Source organism: Mus caroli, chromosome 16 (genome assembly GCF_900094665.2).
Source record: "Mus caroli chromosome 16, CAROLI_EIJ_v1.1, whole genome shotgun sequence".
Lineage (NCBI taxonomy): Eukaryota > Metazoa > Chordata > Mammalia > Rodentia > Muridae > Mus > Mus caroli.
The window spans coordinates 24,507,082-24,528,310 of NC_034585.1; the positions used below are offsets into that span (position 1 = coordinate 24,507,082).

Below are 21,229 nucleotides of genomic sequence, written 5' to 3' on the forward strand. Positions count from 1 at the left end.
CTGTTTGAATAACCATGCATTAAGAAGAAATTGCCATTATTCCAGTGAGATTTTTTTTTTTTCTCTGACACAAACGGTTAGTTGGAGTCCATGTTTAGGGAGCTTTTACCCTGACTTGTATAATTTGCAGTTTCTGCCTGGCTATAAATTATCAGCTCAGCTGACCCTAAGTCCATTAACTACTGTAATGGAATGAATCCAGATTTATTGGCACTAGAAACAGCTTTGCTTGCAGGTGGGAGTTGAGAAGAATGGATTTCCTGAATGGCAGGAGAGGTGGGAATGATAAGTTTTGCTTGCTGCTTCAGCTCAGCTTCACAGGGCTAAATAGATTCTTTTGAATCTTCCCCTTCTCCTTTAAGGACTCAGTTCTTTTCTTTACTGAGGCTGTTTGGTTTTGTTTGTTTGTTTGTTTGTTTTTTGTTTTTGTTTTTCAAGACAGGGTTTCTTGCTATAGCCTTGGCTGTCCTGGAACTCACTCTGTAGACCAGGCTGGCCTCGAACTCACAAATCCACCTGCCTCTGCCTTCCAGGTGCTGGGATTAAAGGTGTGCACCACCACATCTGGCTCTGCTGTTTCCTTTTAAGTGATCTCCCCCAGCTTTTCTCCATTCAGAGATATCAAGCTTTACATAAAACCATCTCATGCTGAGAGCTCAGACTAATCTTCAAGATCTGGAAACACAGGACCCTGCAGAACAAGACTCCCCAGCCCCCACCTGCTAATAAATGCCCAAGTCCTCTTTCTTGATGTAGAACCTTGTTCTTACCATGCTGTGTGTACTCTAATTGTGCTCCACATTATCAGGACAAAGAGTGATCATAATACTTAGGTCCACACTGAGAAGCCTCCATGATCTGGAGTTAATGCAGCCATACAAAATCCTCATCAACTCTATTTCAATATTCCGTCCACATTCTGGGTCACTCCTTAGTTTCAATCTTCTGAATGAGAAATCAGAAGTAAAATCCCACAGTGATGCTTTATTGCAGGATACAAAAGAACACCAGACAAAGAAAGGTGAGGAATGCAGGGTGTTTTAGTTAGGCTTTTACTGCTGTGAAGAGATACCATGGCCAAGGAAACTCTTATAAGGACAACATTTAATTGGGGCTGGCTTACAAGTTCAGAGGTTCAGTCCATTATTATCATGGTAGGAAGCATGTCAGGGTCTAGGGAGGCATGGCACTGGAGGAGCTGAGAGTTCTACATCTTGATTCAACTACAAACATGAGAAGACTGTCTCCCACATAGCTAGGGGAAGGTCTCAAAACCTACCCCCACATAGTGATACACTGCCTCCAACAAGGCCACACATTCTCCTACAAGGCCACACCTCCAAATAGTGCTGCTCCCTGGGCCAAGCATATTCAAACCACCACAGAGGGAGAAAGTCAACCACATATGATGATGTTTCTTATGAAAGTGAAGTCAGCAGATGGGTCTTAAAGGATAAATCTAGATTGTTGAAAGGGATTGTCACAGAATCTTTCAAACTGGGAAGTGGCACCTGGAGCTTTATATAGCTCAGCTGCTTCTATCATCACTCAGGCATCAGTTACTCTGTCGAATCAGCACAAAACTGACACAAGGTCAATCAGAATGTTTCCTGAAAAGCCTATTGTGCATTTCACAACATGTGGGAACGATCAACTACAACTTGGTCAAGATATCTTAGGATTATGCTACAACAGAGAGTGGGAGAGAGAATAGAGCCCATGTAAAGGCTAACTATACTTATTCCTAGTAAGATTGGTAATAGAGAAGAGCAGAACAAAGTACCAGTGGCTGGCCCTTACACTTTAATCATGATACTATGTCTGCTACTGGAGCCATTTCTTCAGTGTCCAAGGCTCCCACATAATCTTATTGGACCCTCCTTTGTTTCCTTGAAGGATGTTTGAATAACAGTTAACCTTGAAAGGCAGAGGTAGCTTCTTCCTCAGAGGAACAACCGTGTTATTTCTAGTTCAGAATAAGAAAGATAATATGCTTCACCAAGCCAAAGGTCAAGGAAGATACTGCCTGCTAGAAAAGATTCAGGGTACCTAGGCTTGACACTCCTCTCTTGTAACATACTGTTAAACACCAAGCTATTTCTTGGTTGTCTTCCTATTACCCTTTGTGAATGAAGGTTGGGATACTGATGAATGTTATTGTCTTGGTTAGGGTTTTATTATTGAGAAGTGATTCTCTTTTTTTTATAAGCAATTTTTTATTAGATATTTTCTTTTTTACATTTCAAATGTTATCCCCTTATCTGGTTTCCCCTCCAAAAATCCCCTATCTCCTCCCCCCTTTCCCCTGTTCACCAATCCACCCACTCCCACTTCCTGGCCCTGGCAATCCCCTATACTGAGGCATAGAACCTTCATAGAACCAAGGGCCTCTCCTCCCATTGATGACCTACTAGGCCATCATCTGCTACATATGCAGCTGGAGTCATGAGTCCCACCATGTGTTTTCTTTGGTTGGTGATTTAGTCCCAGGGAGCTCTGAGGGTACTGGTTATTTCATATTGTTGTTCCTCCTATGGGGCTGCAAACCCCTTCAGCTCCTTTGGTCCTTTCTGTAGCTCCTTCATTGGGGACCCTGTGCTCAGTCCAATGGATGGCTAAGTGACCCCAAAAAATCTACCAGAGAACTCCTAAACCTGATAAACAACTTCAGCAAAGTAGCTGGATATAAAACTAACTCAAACAAATTAGTGGTCTTTCTCTACACAGAGGATAAACAAGCTGAGAAAGAAATTGGAGAAACAACGCCTTTCACAATAGTCACAAATAATATAAAATACCTTGGTGTGACTCTAACTAAGCAAGTGAAAGATCTGTATGATAAGAACTTCAAGTCTCCGAAGAAAGAAATCGAAGATCTCAGAAGATGGAAAGATCTCCCATACTCATGAATTGGCAGGACTAATATAGTAAAAATGGCCATCTTGCTGAAAGCAATCTACAGATTCAATGCAATCTCCATCAAAATTCCAACTCAATTCTTCACAGAATTAGAAAAGGCAATTTGCAAATTCATATGCAATTCTTATAAAGGAAAAACATCTAATTGGGTCTGGCTTACAGTTTTAGAGGTTTAGCCCATTATCGTCATGGCAGAAAGCATTGTAGCATGCAGAGAGAGATGCTGCTGGAGAAAGAACTTAGAGTTCTACATCTTCATCCACAGGCAGCAGGATACTGATACTGGTCCTAGCTTGTGCATCTGAGACCGAAAAGCCTACCCCCAGTAACACATTTTCTCCAAATGAGCCACACATACTCCAACAAGATTACACCTCCTAATAGTGCCACTGCCTATAGACCTACGAAGGCCATTTTCCTTTCAATGACCCCAATTATGTTTTGTTCTTTGTGTAAAACAAATAAGCAAGCAAACAAACAAACAAAATACACTCCATTTTGTCTTGAACTCAGGAGTAATACATGTTCTCTCAGCATTCATTAAATATAGCAGACCAACTTACTGCCTAGCAAGTGAAAACATATCTCAGACCCTTCACACTTAACATACACACAATTGTTTAAACTAAAGTTTAGTTGAAGTTAGCAAAGTCTTCACTCATCTACTCTGGCCCAGTTGCTTATTACAAAGGTCACACAGGTGAATTGATTAGGAAAACTCTGGATAACAATGATCAAACAGGTTTTTGTGTTGTGGGAATTATTAAATATATATAAAAAAAATCCCATGATACTGCCAGCAACTCTTAGCCCCGGTGGACTGGCCAGCCACACACTGTTGGGCAATGGCCCACGTTTTCTTATCTCATGGAGACTCTCTGACTCACAGCTCTAAAATCTCTCCACCCAGCTTGCTAGGTTTTCACTGGTACTGGTTGTTACCATGCTAATCCCATACTTCAAAACCTCCATAGCATTTTGTGGTGCACATCCAGCAAAGCCATGCTTTGCCGCTGTACCTGTCTCTCTAGAAACCAGTTGAACCACAGTGCGAAGAAATACACCACACAGACTTAGTTCAAAAACAATGGTAACTCAAACTCTGGACACCATAACTTGAATTCTAACCTTGTAAACCATATTAAATCTAAATCCTCCAGTGGCGAATCCGCCAGGACAACCCCTACTGGGAAAGTGGAATTAACAGCAAAGTAAAGTCAGGACCAGGGCCATCTACAACATTTTTGGTCTCTGATGGTAGCTCAGATCTTTTATATTCCTTGAGAATATTACACTTTGCTTTAATTATTTATCATCCTTTGTTTAGGGAATGAAGTTACAGATGCTTAAGGTTGTTGTCATGATTTTTTTTTTTAATCCCAAAGGTCAGAGAATCAATGTTATGGTTTTTATAACTGAATTATATAAGCTATATATTTATTTCACTGTGACATGAGTCATAATGTTATGATAGACATCTGTTGAGCCCATTAAAGACATATTTACAACTCTATTTCTGTATATCCAGCTTTCAATAGAATGTCATTATCCCACATGCTCATTATAAGACCTACTTCCATTATAGAATCTCCTCATGTTAAAGGGGGCTTATATGTATCTGTCTAGTAAAACATTTGACATCAATGGTTCCAAGTATAAGCTGGTTTAAAAAGCAGATCTCATTGAAAGGTAGGCCAACATCTTTAGGTATATACAGTTAGTTCCTCTAACCTTTCCAAAGGACATTTGTAGTCATTTGATGCATGACTTGGAGTCAATTAGTCTTCACCATGGTCTTTAAAGTACACAGTTTTCCACTGACAAGGGACAGTTCCTGTGACAGGGATCCATTCTTTTATTTGGCACAAGAGACCCATTAAGTTTACATCTTTTTATGAAGCTCTAGCAACTTGATAATTACAATTGCTATCATACGAAGAAATTGTTGGCCTTTGTTTGTGAGAGATGTATCACTATTTAGGTTAGACTGGGTTCAAATTCCTTCTGCATCTGAATCTGTCCTTGGAACTCTCTGGAGTCTCCTGCCACACCTTCCCAAGTGTTGAATGACAGGTTTGTGCTATCATGCCCAGCTCTAAGCCAGTCAATTGTAACAACCATTCACCTCTTAGTGATTGCCCATCTGTTCACGCTAGTCTACCAAGAGTGGAAGTTTAATAATTGTGACAGTGATGAGGGCCACTCCTTCACATGTTTGCCCCAGCAAAACATTCTCCTACACAACTGACTTTCCAGAGAAAACAGAATTTTCCACTTCATTGGAATATTGATATGTAAATCAAATAGTTACTAATTTAGGGAACTGGTAGGGCTGCAGTATCTTCTGGTAACAGTCTTCACTAGAGAAAGATGGAAAAGGTGGATCCAACAGGAGACAAAGAGGATTGGGTAGATAGTGGCTGAGGAACTATACTGAAGAGACTTGAATACGGTGCTACCTTGAAAGTCTGATTATGGGTCCTGAACTCCCATGCAGTATTGCCACGAGCAGCGTCAGAGACACAGCTCCACTCCACCACCCATGGTAGCCAAAAGAGTTGCCTTTTCCTTTAGAGACCTCTACTTGGGCCAAACCAGGCTTTGGTATATGAAATAATTTGAAGGTATGCTAATATGAAGTGGAGCTGGAGATTAAGACATTTGTGACACAAGCGATAAGGACATGGGTTAATAGAAAGGGTGGGATGCAGGAAAAGAATGAGGCACAGTTCAGTGTGAGTATGGACTCCTTCAGGAAGAGCTGTAATTAAGTACCTTTGCAATGTTATATGAAGGATTTGGGTGGCTCCCAAGTTACACCTCTAATGGCTGCTAAGAGCCCTTCCCACTTTACTCATGCTAATGTACATGTGAATGCAAGTGCCTATAGAAGCTGGAAGAAGGCCTGAAATTCTCCTGGAACTGGGGACAGATAACTGGGATATATTTAACATGGTTGCTGGAAACTAAACCTAGGCCTTCTGCAAGAACAGGGCTCACTCAACCATTGAGCCATCTCTCCAGCCCTGTAAGATTTTTTTTTTTTAATATCATTTAGAAATGTAGTTTACAAGGTTAAAAGTTAAATAAAGATTTGAGGTGGGTGGAGATATGGTCGATGAAGGACAGTGGGTTGTTCAAGAAACACAAGGTTACACATCACATGTAAACATGGTCTATTTATTGTCATTAACAAGGTGTCTTCCGGTGGCTTCTCAAGTTTCCTGTCCTGTGCCCACACCCCTTTCTTCCATGTTATCACATTCAGTTTTCTATCTTTCTATCCCCCTTCATTTCGAAGGACCATATGAAAATTCTTTGAGGCCTGCAGCAAACAAACACAAGCATCATGAAGCATTTGATATCTTGGTAGCATCTGTTAGACCTGAGTGATAGCTCCCCTATAGAGACATGCTGAATGGCTAACTCCAAGTCCTTTTGAATGTGGCTGTGTTTGGAGGCAGGGGTTGTCACAGTAAGTTAGGTGGGCTTGCTGCTAATGTGAATGATACTTGTGCATACAAATAAGAAATGTAGGCATAGCATAGACATATTGATTGCATACTCAGGGAACAAAGACTGTATGTGAACCCATGAACAAGGCAGACGCCTGCAAGACAAAGAGTTAGAGGCTTTAGAAGAAATTATATCTTTTATACCGTTCAGTACTGCAGTTCTCTCTTCTAAATTTGAAAAACATGTCGCTTGATCCACCTATTCTGTAATGCTCTGATTTGCTGTCCCTAGAGAATAGACAGCATCTCTTTGGTGTAGAATATTTACAGCCTCATTTTGGAGTGGCTCTCATGTGTAGATCCTGTTGATGAGGCAGCCAAAGTCGGTTGTCAAAGAGGAAAGGAGAGTGTTTTCTACTCTGTATAATGCCACGAGCAGCCCTTCATTCCTGTGTGGTCAAGGTCTAGAGTCATCCATTCATTTGTCCATATCATTTTCTGTTTGTCCTTTTTTATTTGTGATGGTTACTGATAATACAATTAGATAACTTTGATCATTTCTAACAAATACTCACTGACTGCTTACTATATACCAAAGGCTAATCTAAGTATTAGGGAGGATGGTCAGCACAACAAACAAAAATCTCTGCTGTCAGAGTCTACTTTTCAGTTGCTCCAATTGGGGGAATTTTATGTTTTCCAAGTAGATTTCGTATGACCATTTTCTACACATTCTGACAGGTATTTTTAAAATTAATATAAAATTACTCTTGCTTGGCTCTATTTAAATGAGGTGGGTACTGTTAGCCCAGGCTGGTTTCAAATGTACAACTGGCTGCCTCCACCTCCTGTATCTGACATTACAGGTATATGCCGCCACACCTAACAACCATCTAGCTGAAAACATATCATAGCTTTAAAAAAAAGTAGTTAGTGCTACCGATATTGATTTATAAATAACAGTTCTTGTGACATTGAAGTCATCATTTGACCTTGGAAGAACATTTTAGGATCTGACCCAGCTTAGGGATGTACACATCTCATGGGACTGTTATTTAAATTGCAAAGCTGACATTTTAGAATGCTAAAATATATGGTTAGGGGAATTAATCTCACAATCATTCCTTGCTAAATTCTTTTAAAAATGAGCTATCCCCTATGTTGCTTTCAATTCTTAGCTAATGATTCTCTAACCCCAAACTTGAATTGTTCAGATTTAGGACAGATACAGCGTGGGCGTGAGTCACTGAAAGCAAGTCCAGCCATGCAGGATTTTTTTCCCCCCAAATCTTCTACTTTAGAAATTGGACAGAGAACCAAGTTCCTTTTTTTTTTTTTTAATACTTTCTCTATTTAAAGCAGCTGATTCTTTAAAGAACAGGCACATCTTTAATTATTTATTTAATTAATTTTTTTTGTTTGTTTGCTTCTATTTACCTTCTGGCCAGAAATGTGAATGTTTTTTAAGGGGAGCAAACCTGTGGAATATCTCACTGAATTAGTCAGCTTCTAGTCAGGAAACATGTTACAATCAACATGATGTAATGGAAAGAACACAACGAAGAGACCATTCACAGGGTGTTGGCAAGATTGAGGCAACTAGCAACAGTGGGGAGCCATTCAACTCGAGCAGAGAACTGCAGGGCCATTGGAAGGATTTGCCCATTAGAGACCTGTGCCAGCTTGAAGCCCTAGAAAGGAGCCTTTTGGGCTCTGTGCTGATTAAATCTGTCAGTGCTACCTTCAGGCTCAACCTACAAGGCTTAAATCCTTTTTATGAATCTCAAGCCCAGTGGATACTGTTCCATCCTCACCAGGCAACTGCAACACTCACTAATTGGATGGATCTAAAAATGCCTCCTGTCTTGAGTCTTTCCTGCTCTGTGGATGCTTCCAAAAACAAGTCAAATCAAATAAAACCAAACCCAAATCCAAAACCCAAAGAAACAACCCTCCTTTTAATTCCCTCATTGCACGACAGGCTCACTCCTGCCTCTCTGCCCCTTTCCCTAATGGGTAAAACTGTTTCGAAGTGTCAGGTCTGAGGCTCTGCTTTCCTATTGGCTACTGGTTTTTCTAGTCTCTATTAAGATTGACACATCCATGGTGTACCCCCCAATCCCTTACCTACCTAATGATTGTCCTCATTTTGCTTGATATTTTGGTCTCAGAGTCTTTCAATGGCTAATTGGGCTTACTTGTTCCAAAATTAAACAGATTCCACTTTAATTGGTTACAAATGATTTCAATATCAATCTAGGTTCTGACCGACCCAAAATCTGCTTACCTTTGTTCAAATCCACCTTACTTTCCCCTTTTATAGCATACCTAACCTCATATGTGACAGCTGTGTAGTCTTCACTTTTCTAATGGACTATTAAAACCATCAGCAGCTCCATCTTTTTCTTATCCCTGCCTCAATAACGAAGAGCTCATATATTCTTTATAGGGTGCAGGTTTATCTCTGCTACCTAGGCAATGGGCTGAAAGATAAATCTTGCCATCTTTCTTCCCCAAATCACACTTAAGAAGAATAAATATTTCTGTAACTACATACATCTCCAGCCCAAACTAAAAGGCTGTTGTTGCTTTGTTTCTTTCTCTTGGCTTCATCTTAGTCATAGGTACAGGAGTTGGGGGGGGGTGGGTCTTATGAATGCCTAGAACTTCACAAGGGAAACAATTTCAATAGTCAAGAACTTTCAGCAAGGTGTTGGTATCACATGCCTTTAATCCCAACATTCTGGAGGTAGGAGAAGGGTGATCTCTGAGTTAGAAGTCAGCCTGGTCTAGAGTTCCAGGACAGTCAGGGCTACAGAGAAAAACCCTGTCTGGAAAAAACAAAACCATACTAAACCAAAACCAAAGAACTTTGAATAATATGGGGCCAATTAAATTTACTTATAGAAGTGGTACTTCAAAACTACCAGGTCCTAGATTTACTTGTAACTGTGTACAGTTACTCCTTTGCTTTTAAAGTCAAAAGGTTTCAATAAGACAACAAAGACTCCAAAACAGTGTTAAAAACACTAGTGATTGTTAAAAGCAAGGAATAAAATAGACTCTTAGCTGGTGATTTTAAAAAAAGATTTATTTTTATTATATGCCTTTGAGTGTCTTACCTTCATGTGTATATGTGTACCACATGTATGCTTAATGTCTGTTGAAACTAGAAGAGGGTATTTGATGCCCGGGACCTGGAGTTATAGTTAATTGTGAGCCACCATGTGGATGCAGATACCTTAACTCAGACCCTCTGCAAGAGCAACGGGTACTTCTTAAAAATGAAAGCAACTTTCCAGTTCTGACTGATGACTTTTAAATAATGTCTGTGGGCTGTGAGGTGAATCAAATAGCAAAGGTGAATGCCTTTCCTCCCCTGGAGACCAATGGGAAGATAGAATAGACTCTTCCAAGCTCTCCTCTGGCCCATTATGGTTGGGTTAAGCATACCAGCAGAAGAATGGAATGCAGATTCTATCATGTCTTTCTTCAGACTCTTATTACTTCTCCTCGTCACACTCATCAGAAGCAGAAACAAGGAGCTCATGTCAGTCTCCAGTGGAACAATGTGGTGAAGTAGAAATAGAGAGAGAAGGAAAGAGAACCAGAAATCCTGTCATTATAAATGCTCTCTATAACTATAGGACAATTTAAAAAACAGGTCCATATATGGCAGGACATTTATAAATACCCCCAAGCCACTTTGCTACAGCTTCCTTCTTCATACTTCGTTTATGGAGTGCTCTCTATCTCTGACAGGGCTGTGCAAAATTTTCTTGTAAAAGGTTTGATAGTACTTTAGATTTTGGGCTTAAAAGGCAAAATTTAAATGGCTCATATTAAAAATAATTTAAAATGTAATATTTAAACAAATATAGTCACAGGGTTTCAGCGGGCTGGGTTTGGCCTGTGGGTAGCTGCTTGCCAACTTCTGATCTAATTTTTGCTCTAATTTACATCTTAGTTTTTGCTAACCACTTTTAGTGTCAAGTTAAAAATCATACCACTTCCTCTTGACCTCTCACACTAGGAGTCTGAGCTGAGATGGAAAGCCAGTTTAAACCAGTGGCTGAAGTGACACATTGAACTTTGACAAGATGACATTCCAGAGTTCAATGATCCTGCCAACAAGCTTAACTCTGAGGAGGAACCTTGGTTTGCTACTGTGTTTCCATCAGAAATTGCCCTCTTCTCCGCCTTCTCTTATCTTTGCTTATCTTCAGTTTAGTTTCATTGTCTGCTAGTGAGAGTGACCGCCCACTCAGGAAACAGATACTAATTTGCTACTCTACCCTTTATGTAGCAAGCCTAGGGAGGTATTCTGCTCCACCAGTTTTGATCTCACACCCATTCTTTGATAAATATGCATGGTTTGTGGACTAATGGACTGAAAGATAAGATTAGTGAAAACCCAGTTTAGGACTGGAATGTTTCCTTTAGAGGGAAGAGACAGTTCCTAAAGGAGCGTGAATCTGTACAGATCCACGGGATGAAACGCGAAAAGTCGCTCATTTCAGAGAAACACAAATGTCAGAATTAAAGACCAGTGAGTGGCATGCTGGAAGGGGAAGCCCATACAAGTCTCTGTCACAATCTCTCCACCCCCGAACTGAACATCCGATCTGGTAGACATTTATAGGTTTTTTGTTGACTGAATGACTCAGTTCTCCCTGCTGGTTGTGAATATTCTGTTTCCAGAAGGGCCCAGAATTTAATTCAGTGTCTTGTATTCTGGTTTCTTTAAAAACAACAACAACAAAAAAGAAATATAAAGCACACACACACACACACACACACACACACACACACACACACGTATGTATGTATGTATGTATGTATGTATGTATGTATGTATGTTTGTTTGTAAGTATGTATGTATATGCCCACTAATCCCAGATATAAGGATTAGTGCCTGGCACTCAATAAGCACTTTACACAAGTCTTAAATCCCACAGTGGAGCTCAGATAGGCCGTGTCCCGGCAGCGCCTAGCTGGCAGGTGCAGCCTTGGGGCCCCGGCCTTCAGGCCGCAGAGCTGTGGCCTGGGCTGGGTGCGGCAGGCACAGAGGCGAGGGGAGGCGGTCTGGCTCGCGCGCCTCTGCGTGCGGTGCAGCCTTGCAGCCCCCGCCCCCCGCCGCCCCCGCCGCCGCCGCCGCCGCCGCCGCCGCCGCCGCCTTTCTGGCCGCTGCCGCCGCCTTTCTGGCTCCTCTCTCCCTCCGTACTGGACTCCGGTGCATTTCCGGCCCGGGAGAGTCCGGCGTCCACCCGGGCCAGCCCGCGGGGTGGGCGTGCGCCGAGATCTCCGCGCGCCCGAGGCCCAGCGGCCGCCATGGCCGACGTGAGTGTAGATCAGTCCAAGTTGCCGGGCGTGAAGGAAGGTAGGCCGGGGCTCGCGGGCTCCGGGGAGCCGGGCTGCGCGGGGTGCGGGGCGGGCTAGGAGCGCCGCGGGCTGGCTGGGTCCGCCTGCGGCTGCGGGAGGCGCTCGCCTGGCCGCGCGGCCTTGTTCTGCCCAGTGGACGCTTGATGTAAAAATCCCAGCCCTTCCAGGCTGGCCAAGGCCAGGGGGTGGCGTTCCGTGTGGAGTGGAGCCTTTGTTTTGAAACATGACCCTCTCCCTCCTCTGCTCCTGTTCCTCTCTTCTCCCTCCTTCTTTTCTCTTCTATCCTCTATCTCCCTCCTCCTTTCTTTCCCTCCTCTCTCCCTTCCTCCCTTCTCCCACTTCTTCTTCCTAGTCTAAAGTCTGGCTGGCTCTTAGCTTCCAAAATGTTGAAAATCTTAGGGTTGACATTGCTTTGAATGGTGGACCTCAAGCCCCTATAAAGATGATCTCCCCACTTCCATTTTAATAAAGACCAGACTGGAGGGGGTGGAAGCTTGTGATCCTGTTACCCCCGCCACCCCCCATGGCTGCTATATTAAAGTCCAGGAAAATAAGATTGACTAGTACTGGCCAGGCCTAGCTTACTTCATCTCTCCTCCCCTCCCCGGGGCCTAGCATTTTTTATTGTTTTGGTTACTGGCTCATCTTCATGTCACTCTTTGTCTTTCCCTTCTTGGGAAGCACTGGAGTTCCATTATAACAACACCTAGAACCTTCAAGAGTGCTCTCTCTTAAAGTTCGGAGGGGCGTCTTTGTTGTGGATCTCTTTTGTTTCATCAGAGATCTGTGGCCAACACGGTCTGGGACTGGGGTGTGTGTGTTGTGTAAGTGAAGGAGTTTTTCCTTTCTTGAGACTTTAGGCTTCATTGCCAATTTCAAGTGACTCAGATGGTCTCGCTCCGGCCAATTTGGAGATCCCAAGACAATTAGTGACTACTTGGCTGCATCTGCTCGAGGAGCACCGTGGCTAGGAGTCAATGATTTTATGTTTAAATTGTAGTAGGTTTGGATCTACTCCATTGTTTCTAAAGAGTAATAATGCCTTCGGGCTGAGCTTTTGGTCTTGGTATTTTTCCATCGTTTCTGTCCCTAACTTGACTTTGGTTATTATAGTTTTTAGTTAATGGAGTCTAAGGAGCCACTGGGAAGACAAATTGGTTCTTCACCTGGAGACCAGCTGTAGAGCTCCCCTCTTGCTTTTGGATAGGGGTTTTGTGTGCAAAGGTGTTGGTTTTCTGTCTGAAGACAAAGTGCTCCCTTGGTAGTACTTTCATTGATGGTGGGTGTTGCTGATACTGGAGTTCAAACAAAACCTGACCTGAGGTGCAAAGCTTCAGTGTTGAGGTGCCATGACTTCCCCCAGCCTTCCACTTGTGTCAGTGATCTGGAAAGAACTTTTTTGCGTACGCTTGGAAACCCTGAGGTCTTTTTTTTTTTTTTTTTTTTTTTTTTTTTTTAACCAAGACATGCCTAACTTGTGCTAGTATCTTATTTCTCAAGGAGTTCCCCACTTTCCATCTAGGCCTGTAAGAGTTTTTCACCCCCCAGCTCTACAAGTTTTCATATGTTTACTTTGGTTTTCATTCTGGATATTGTGGTACCGTGGTTGGCAATCCTGTTTAGGGACTCTGATGAAATGACAGGGACATTTAGTGTGGCTCTTCCACGTGTCTTTGCTAAATTAGAATTTGTCACATGCTCACTTTGAAGGAGGTCAAAAGCTGTTGGGATCATCATTCTTACAAGTGCCTGGCTCTGAGACCATCAAAGGCCATGATGGGTTTACTAGGAGCATCCCCAGAGTGGTGAGAATTTGATCTTGGAAGTATTCAAGCCTAATAACTTGTATCTCTCTCATATAATTCTTAATTATGACCCAGTTGCCACCTAACAATCTTTCCAACTAATTAAAGAGAACCCGAAGAGACCAGTGAAGAAGCAGAGTGTGTTCTGACACTGAGTAGCCCTGAAGCCCCTCAGCTGAGTCCAAGCCACTTAGTAGCACTTTGTTTAAAGTTTTGGCTCAGATTATTTGAGCCTCATTAAAAACGCAAATACTACTTCTTGTGTTTTCCACTTTTCTTCGGAATTTAAACTTTGGTAGATTTATGCAGGTTACAGTTGACATCATGGGGTAGATTGTAATAGAGACTGAGAAAAATGAGGCTGTGTGTCCTGTCTCACTGCCCTTTCTTTAAGAGAGGGAAGGATGCTTTGATATTTGGTGTATCAAAAACAGATAGCAAGGTACAGGACTACTTCACAATCTTCTTCCCTAGATTAACATGAAATGCTTGCCTCTTTGGTTTGTATGGAGGTCAGAGCTTCATTGAGAAGACCCTTCAAACATACACAATTATGAAGTGTATACTTTCGAAAATAACAAATTCGGAGACAACACAACTCTGAGTTTATACAAGTGATAAGAGTTAAGCCATTTAAATGTCAGCACACCCCTATTTCCTAATCAAAATAGGTTTGGAACCTCCATATACTTTTTGTAAAGGAAATATTTTCTCCATCAGTCTTCCCCCATCCCTCGAACCCTATTTCCATTTCACAATTCTCCAAGTCTTGTTTTGTTTTGTGTTCCTATTGTTCAGATGGCTGGCAAGGCTCATCGTTTGCCAAGTCCATAACAGCCCCTCGTGTGCTTGTGTGTAGTGGCTTTCCATCGAAAGTCAGGGCATGCAGACTTACTTTTAGAGTACAGGCCTTGTTTGTGACTCTTTATTTTTTATAATAAACAGTAAACTTTAATGCAGTTTTGGAAGTAGTTATACAAAGAGTCACACCTAGAAAGCACTGATTGATTAGGAGTCTCAGACTCCCAGGTTGCACAGTTGGGTAAATTAAATTATTGGTGTAACTTTAGAACTTGGAGAGGAGGGTAGAATCATGCCTGGCATGGTGAGTTAATTGGGTGCTTTCAGAGGTCCAGCACACCTGTCCTGTGGGCAGCTGCTGTGGGTCCCAGGGCAAGGTTACCTTTCCTTCTCTTCCAAGTTCCACAGCAGAGTGTGCTGGTTTTCATGAGTCCATGATAGGGTTTCTTACAAATATTTTATTTATCTCCTCATCTAGATCCATGGCTTTTATGGTGCCAGCAGTTACTCATGAAATATTTAAATATGTGAGTGAATAACAAAATGAGTATACATATTTTAGATCTCCATTGTCTGCTTTAGATATCCTATTTATAACATAACTGTTTCAGATTCTTTCTCTGACTGTAGAATTTTAAAGACATAGTTCCTTTTAATTATGTATATCACATATCAATAATGCCACCATGGAAATTGTAAACACACTTCTATATATGCACATGTATGTAAATATCTAATATAAACATGTAAAACATGCAGAAGAAATTGCTTGCTTTACTTCTGGCTTTGAAAATTATATTAGAATAAAATTATACTAAAGGCATCATTTTAAGTACAAAGCAGTGGGACTCTGTGTGTGTGTGTATATATATATATATATATACATACACACATATATATATATATATATATATACACACACACATATATATGTGTATATGTGTAATTTTTTTTGTGTTTGGGTGTTTAGTCTGTATGTACAGCTTTACCATTTGGATGCTTGGAGCCGATGGAACACAGAAGACAGTGTTGGAACCCCTGGAACTGGCATTACTACAGATGGTTATGAGCTGCCATCTGGGAATTGAATACAGGGTTTCTGGGAGAGTAACTAGTTCTCTTAACCTGTGAGCCACCTCTGTAGCTGCCTGATACAGATCTTTGAAAATCTGTTCCTTGCCATATAAGGTGAGAGAGACAATAGCTCCATAATAAAAGTGCTCTGGGCTACATGGTTATGATCTTGCCTTCAATTGCAGTATAGAATGCAGAGTTGTAGAGAACCTTTTAGATTGAGCTGTCTGTACCATGCCTGTAATCTCAGTAAGCAGGAGAGGTATAAATTTGAGGCAGTCTTGAACTACATAGTAAGACCCTTTGTCATAAACTAAACAAACATGTACACATTTACATTCTTGCATGTTGTAGGAGGTGAAAATCTGTCACTTTATTTTAGTGTAATGATTTCTTGAATGAGTAAGTGCATTTTTCCCCAAATGGGTCTGTAAAATAGAAAACAACACAAACAAAACTACAGACCCAGCAATACTGCAGGTACAGAGAATACAGTTGCCCTTTAGAAAACAATAAAGCTCGCTGTCATTTGTAAATGGACAGAGTAGAAAGCACTAAAAACAGTGTATGCTGGCAATGCAGCCCTTTTAGTTACAGAGCTCTGGGCAGCAGAGATGGGAATGGGTGGTCATACTGAACAGGTGAGGTTCTGAGGGCCTGTGGTACCAGCTCAGTCTGCCCTCCTCTCCTGCCCCCTGCTCACCCTTCTTCCCACCTGTTTCTTTTGAATTGTTGTGTTTATATGCACATCTCACCTGTGAAGTGTGTCAGATTGTGCTATCCATCGTGTTTAAAATACTGGGGTGAACACTATGAGCGACAAGATTGAGGGATTTTTCTGTAAAGTGTTTTTAGGGATAATTTTCCTATGATGTTTCATAGGCTTTATTTTCTAACCAGACATTTTTTTTTCAGCTCTTATGGTTGAGGAAATAAATTGTGTGAATTATTAAAAAATCACACCCCTACCTCAGTGATTTTCTATTTGGGAAAAAAAGAAAAACAAAAACACTTGTCTTTTCTTTTGTACTCAACCTTCATGAAAGGGTTAATATTTAAGAATATGAACTGTCTAAAATTAATTTTTTTTAGAGAAGTATACTCAGGGAAATCATAGTATTCTCAGGGAAACCATAGTTTCTGATCTTTCCTTACTATCTGTAAGCATTTTCCAGATGCATGAATTTTACTTCAGTCACTAAAGCATTTTGCCAAGTAGCCATTGTTAGTGGCATTGGATGAAGAATTTTAGCTGGTGACACACTTAAAAGATGTCCTAGCTTCATAGATAAGACAATTAGGACACCTAGATCTTTGATGAAACCTTGAATGGATAATTAGTGTTATATTCAAGAGGACTCAGAGATTTTTTTTAGGTGTTTGAAATAAGAAACTAGCGTAAAGGAATACTCCAATAGTTTTAAAAACATACCGTCATTTCATTTAAAAGCACAAATGTGCACACACACACATACATGCACATACACACACACACAGGTGGGTGTGTGCACAGGAGAGTTGGTAATAACAGTGTCATGAAAACCTTACAGTTTACCTAATACTTGTTTGCATATCCCTCTTCGTCCTTTCCCTTTGCTTCCATTTTCAATAGAGTTCATTGAGTAATGATTTATATACAGTAAAATACTCTGTTTAGTATGTGGTTGTGAATAGTTGTAGAGTCTGTTAACAAAGTTTGCTTATTTTTATAATTAGACTTCTAATTGAATTTGAACAATTCTCCAGGCATTCTTAATATCTTTGAGGCATATACTTATCAAGTAATGTCAGTTTTAAATCTTAGTTTAACATCCCAGCACTGTGCACAGCTTTATTAAATATCTGTACCTAACCTGTTTTTTAACCTGTTTCCCCCCTCCCTCCCTCCCTTTCTTTCCTTTCCTTTCTATTTTTTCTTTCTTTCTTTTTTTTTTTTTTATGTCAGTTAGATGTCTAGTAGATGTTGCAGGAAGTTTACTTTATACACAAGATTGTATTTGTATTGAGCATTTGGGAAATATAGGTGCAGAATATTGTGGCATCCTTAGCCCAAGGATGCTTGAGTTTTAAAAGTTTTTGCAGTGACTATACACACACACACACACACACACACACACACATATATGCTTTCTTGACAGGTGAACTGAAGGTGTCTTTTAAGCTTTTAATGGTTCAAAAATGCAAATTATAATGGCTGTAAAACTAGAATTTCAGCAAATAATGTGTTGTAGGACAGTCGTGACAGAGGCATTGGCTGCCACAGTGTAGTGATGTTGCCTGGTACTTTATAAATGACAAACAAATCTTTTAAACTTAGTTCAATGAAAATTACCTAAGATAACTCCTTTAGTGTTACAGTTATCAGTATGAGCACTATTATAACTTTACCTTCATATCAAACCCAGAACTTTACATATTCCAGACAACCATTCCACCACTGAACTATAGACCTGGTTTTAGGAGACCCATCTTTTAAAATAAATTTGCTTGCTCTTATCTTTTACCCACTCACCCACCCGCTCTCCCTCCCTCTGCTGCTTTCTTTTTTTCCCTTCCCTTCCTTTTTCTTCTTCCTTCCTTCCTTCCTTTCTTCGTTCCTTCATTCCTTCCTTTCTTCTTACTGCTTAAACAATTGGCTGTCTTCAAAAACCTATGTGCATTTGCATAGACGAAGTACTACTTCAGTGACTCTCTGCCTCAGTTTGCTACCAAACCTTGAAAGCTTTGTATCTGCTGGGCATTTGCAATCCCAAGGAAGCTCCTCACTGAAGATAACCAGGGAGGCTACCACTGGGCATTTTTGCTTTGCCTTTTGTAATGAGTCTTCAAGATGGGGTTACTTTCCTTCAGTTTACTCTAGTTTACTCAGTTTATTCTAGAAAAAAAATTTTCTTCACTATACTAAAAGTGTGAATGGTGTAAGTCTTTCTTCTCTGTCTCTGTACCAGTAGCATAACTAGTTTGTTTCCTGACTGTAGAGGAACTCACAATTTACTTTAAGACTCACATTCTCCAATTTTGAGGACATTTGGAAACTGGAAATAGAGAAAATCGGAGAAAGGACTCAATGTTCTATTAGTTCTGTTAATTCGAATCTAGAGTGCTCATTTGTTCCAAGATCTGGGCCAGCAGCTTTTAAAAAACCTTAGTGTCTTCATTTATAGGTCACATTCTGGCTCTGCCTACAAAACGTTCCTTGTTTAATCAGTGATAGCTGGATTCTAATTGAGGTCTGCTTCTTTTGTTTTCCCAGATATCTGTTGTATGGCTTCATTATTTTAAGCTGGGCTTAAATTTTTCTCCTTTTATTGAAAATAGATTCTTGGGGTTGGGGATTTAGCTCAGTGGTAGAGCACTTGCCTAGCAAGCCTAAGGCCCTGGGTTCGGTCCTCAGCTCTGGAAAAAAAAAAAAAAGACAAAATAACGAAAATAGATTCTTTTCTCAAATATTATATCCTGATTGTAGTTTCCCTTCACTCTGCTTCCCTCCCCCGCTCCAGTTCCTTCCCACCTCTCTTCCTCTTTGGATCTACTCCCTTTCTGTCTCTTATTTAAAAAGAACAAGCTTTTAAAAGATAACAATCAAGCATAAGAAAATAAAATGTATTAAGATAAAGCAAAAACCATCGTATTGAAGTTGGCATGGCAAGCCAACAAGAGGAAGAGTCCCAAGAAGCAGGTACAGGAATCAAACACCCACTCATTCTCAGACTCTGAAATCTCATTTAGATACTAAGCTAAAAGGTATAAAATATACGCAGACATCCTGGCTCAGACCCATGGTATAGGCCCTGTGCTTGGTGCTTCAGTCTGAGTTCATATGCACTTTGCTTATTTGATTTGGAGTGCCCTATTCTCCTTGTGTCTCCTGTTCCCTTCTGGCTCTTACATTCTTATTGCCTCCTTTTCTTTGGGTATTCTGTGAGCTCTGAGGAGAGGGATTTGATGGAGTCATCCCATTTAGATTCTGTCTCTCTCTCTCTCTCTCTCTCTCTGCATAATGTCTGAGGGTGGGTCTCTTTTCGTCTCTGCTGTTAGAGGAAGCATCTCTGATGAAGGAATGATGGACTGATCTATAATTATAGCCAAATATTAATAGAAGTCATTTTATTGTTAGCTTTTTGTTTGTTTGTTTTTGTTTTATAGACTAGTAGTGCCTGGTTTTACCTTTGGTTTTTGGGCTATCTAGGCTCTGATTCTTGGTTAAACTACTAGTATGTATTCCATCTCATGGAGTGGGGCTTAAGTCAAATCAGATATTGGTTGGTTACTCCCACAAAGCTGATGCTAGCATTGACCTAGCATATTTTGCAGACAGGGCAAATTATAGGTCAAATGTTTTGTGGCTAGGTTGCAGGTTGGTATTGTACAGAATACCTTTCTATACCACAGATACTACTTTTGGTTAGTAACATTAAAGGCCTCTGGGTTGCTGTTTTCTCCAAGGCTGCTTGGGTGTCCTGTCACCCATCTGTTGCTCTTGGGCTCTAGCTCCTGAGGCTGGGCAGACCCATGCTGTGTGTTCCTGTGCTCCAGTTGGTCCTCACATCAGACACCAGGTACTCCACTTGAAGGTTGTCTTTACCCATCCTGGGATGATCCAGAAGCTGCCACCCCTTATTGTTTCTCTGTTAAAATTCCATAGAGTTGATATTTGAAAGTTCTGAACAGAAAGGGGGCATTGCTGAAATAGCAGGGATGTGATGACCGAGTGGGAGGGAGCCTTGTCAGAAGCCCTTTCTGGCATGTAAATGTACAACTTCATTAACTGCTAAAACCTAAAGGATATCTGTCTCCAAGTCTGTCTTGAGGATCTTAATTCATTTTTAAATTCATAATCATTAAGTGAAACCTGAAGTGCACACTGTAAAATGCAGTGGAAATGATTGAGGCTTCATGCATCCAGTGCTAATTTTACGAAGAAGACTCACTCTCCTTGTCTTTAATTAGCTTTTTGCTTGCTCTCTATTTATGGGTTTCCCTGTATATTTCCTTAAAAGGTAGGGAACTATTTTGCAGGAGAGGAGTTCTACAAAATGTGTGCATTTACAATTCTGCATTAGCAGTATGTAATATAGCTATCATTTTTATTTTTGTCTTTATTTTAAGATCAAGTGTAGGAGATGACTCATTTGCTGTAAACATTTCTAATGTACACTTTTTCAGTAACTGAGCCATCCCTAGAATTACTTGATTGTACATATTTAAATATGGGTATTTTGATACATGGATATATGACATAATGTTTAAACCAAAGTTAACATGTCTAAATATTTATCAAGAGCCTTTTAGCCTATGGAAATACTCATTATTTCCATTTTATATTGAGTCCTATTGTTCCATAATGTACCAGAAACTTTTATTCCTGGTCTTTAGAACTTTGTACTCAATAAATTACATTCCCCAGATAAGAAACATGAGGTTGAGATTCTCCAAATAAGAAACAGATTAAAGAATTTTCTTAAGGGTTTTATCTGATGAGTAAGCAATGTATGAGTCGGATCTGTGTAGCTCCAAAGATGATGTTTTATTTTCCATGGAAATAGATCTGTGAAATACTAAACAAAATTCACAACATATTCACGTTGCCATGTTGTGCTGTTTATCTTGGAGCTTAGCATCCTTACTGGAATCCATCTCGGTGATTTTTTTGCTTTTCTGCTTTCATGGTAATAGCTGAGTTTCCAGCCTTTTGTTGAGAATAGAGAGCTTTCAAAAATTCACTTGTGGGGCTGGAGAGATAGCTTAGCAGTTCTGAGTACTAGGTACTCATTCGACCCACAAGGGAGCTCA

General features: G+C 40.6%; 1 protein-coding gene across 2 annotated transcripts in view; it reads left to right on the forward strand.

The window, feature by feature from the left end:
• Positions 1-11,559: 11,559 nt before the first annotated feature.
• Positions 11,560-21,229, forward strand: part of Ccdc50 (coiled-coil domain containing 50) — a 56,431-nt gene continuing 46,761 nt past the window's right edge. The window contains exon 1 of one of the 2 annotated variants that reach the window (XM_021184785.2): positions 11,560-11,754. In XM_021184785.2, the coding sequence (XP_021040444.1) occupies positions 11,706-11,754 (49 nt within the window). In that variant the 5' untranslated portion in view covers positions 11,560-11,705. The remainder of the gene's footprint in view (positions 11,755-21,229) is intronic. The other variant, XM_021184786.2, reaches the window with a different exon arrangement.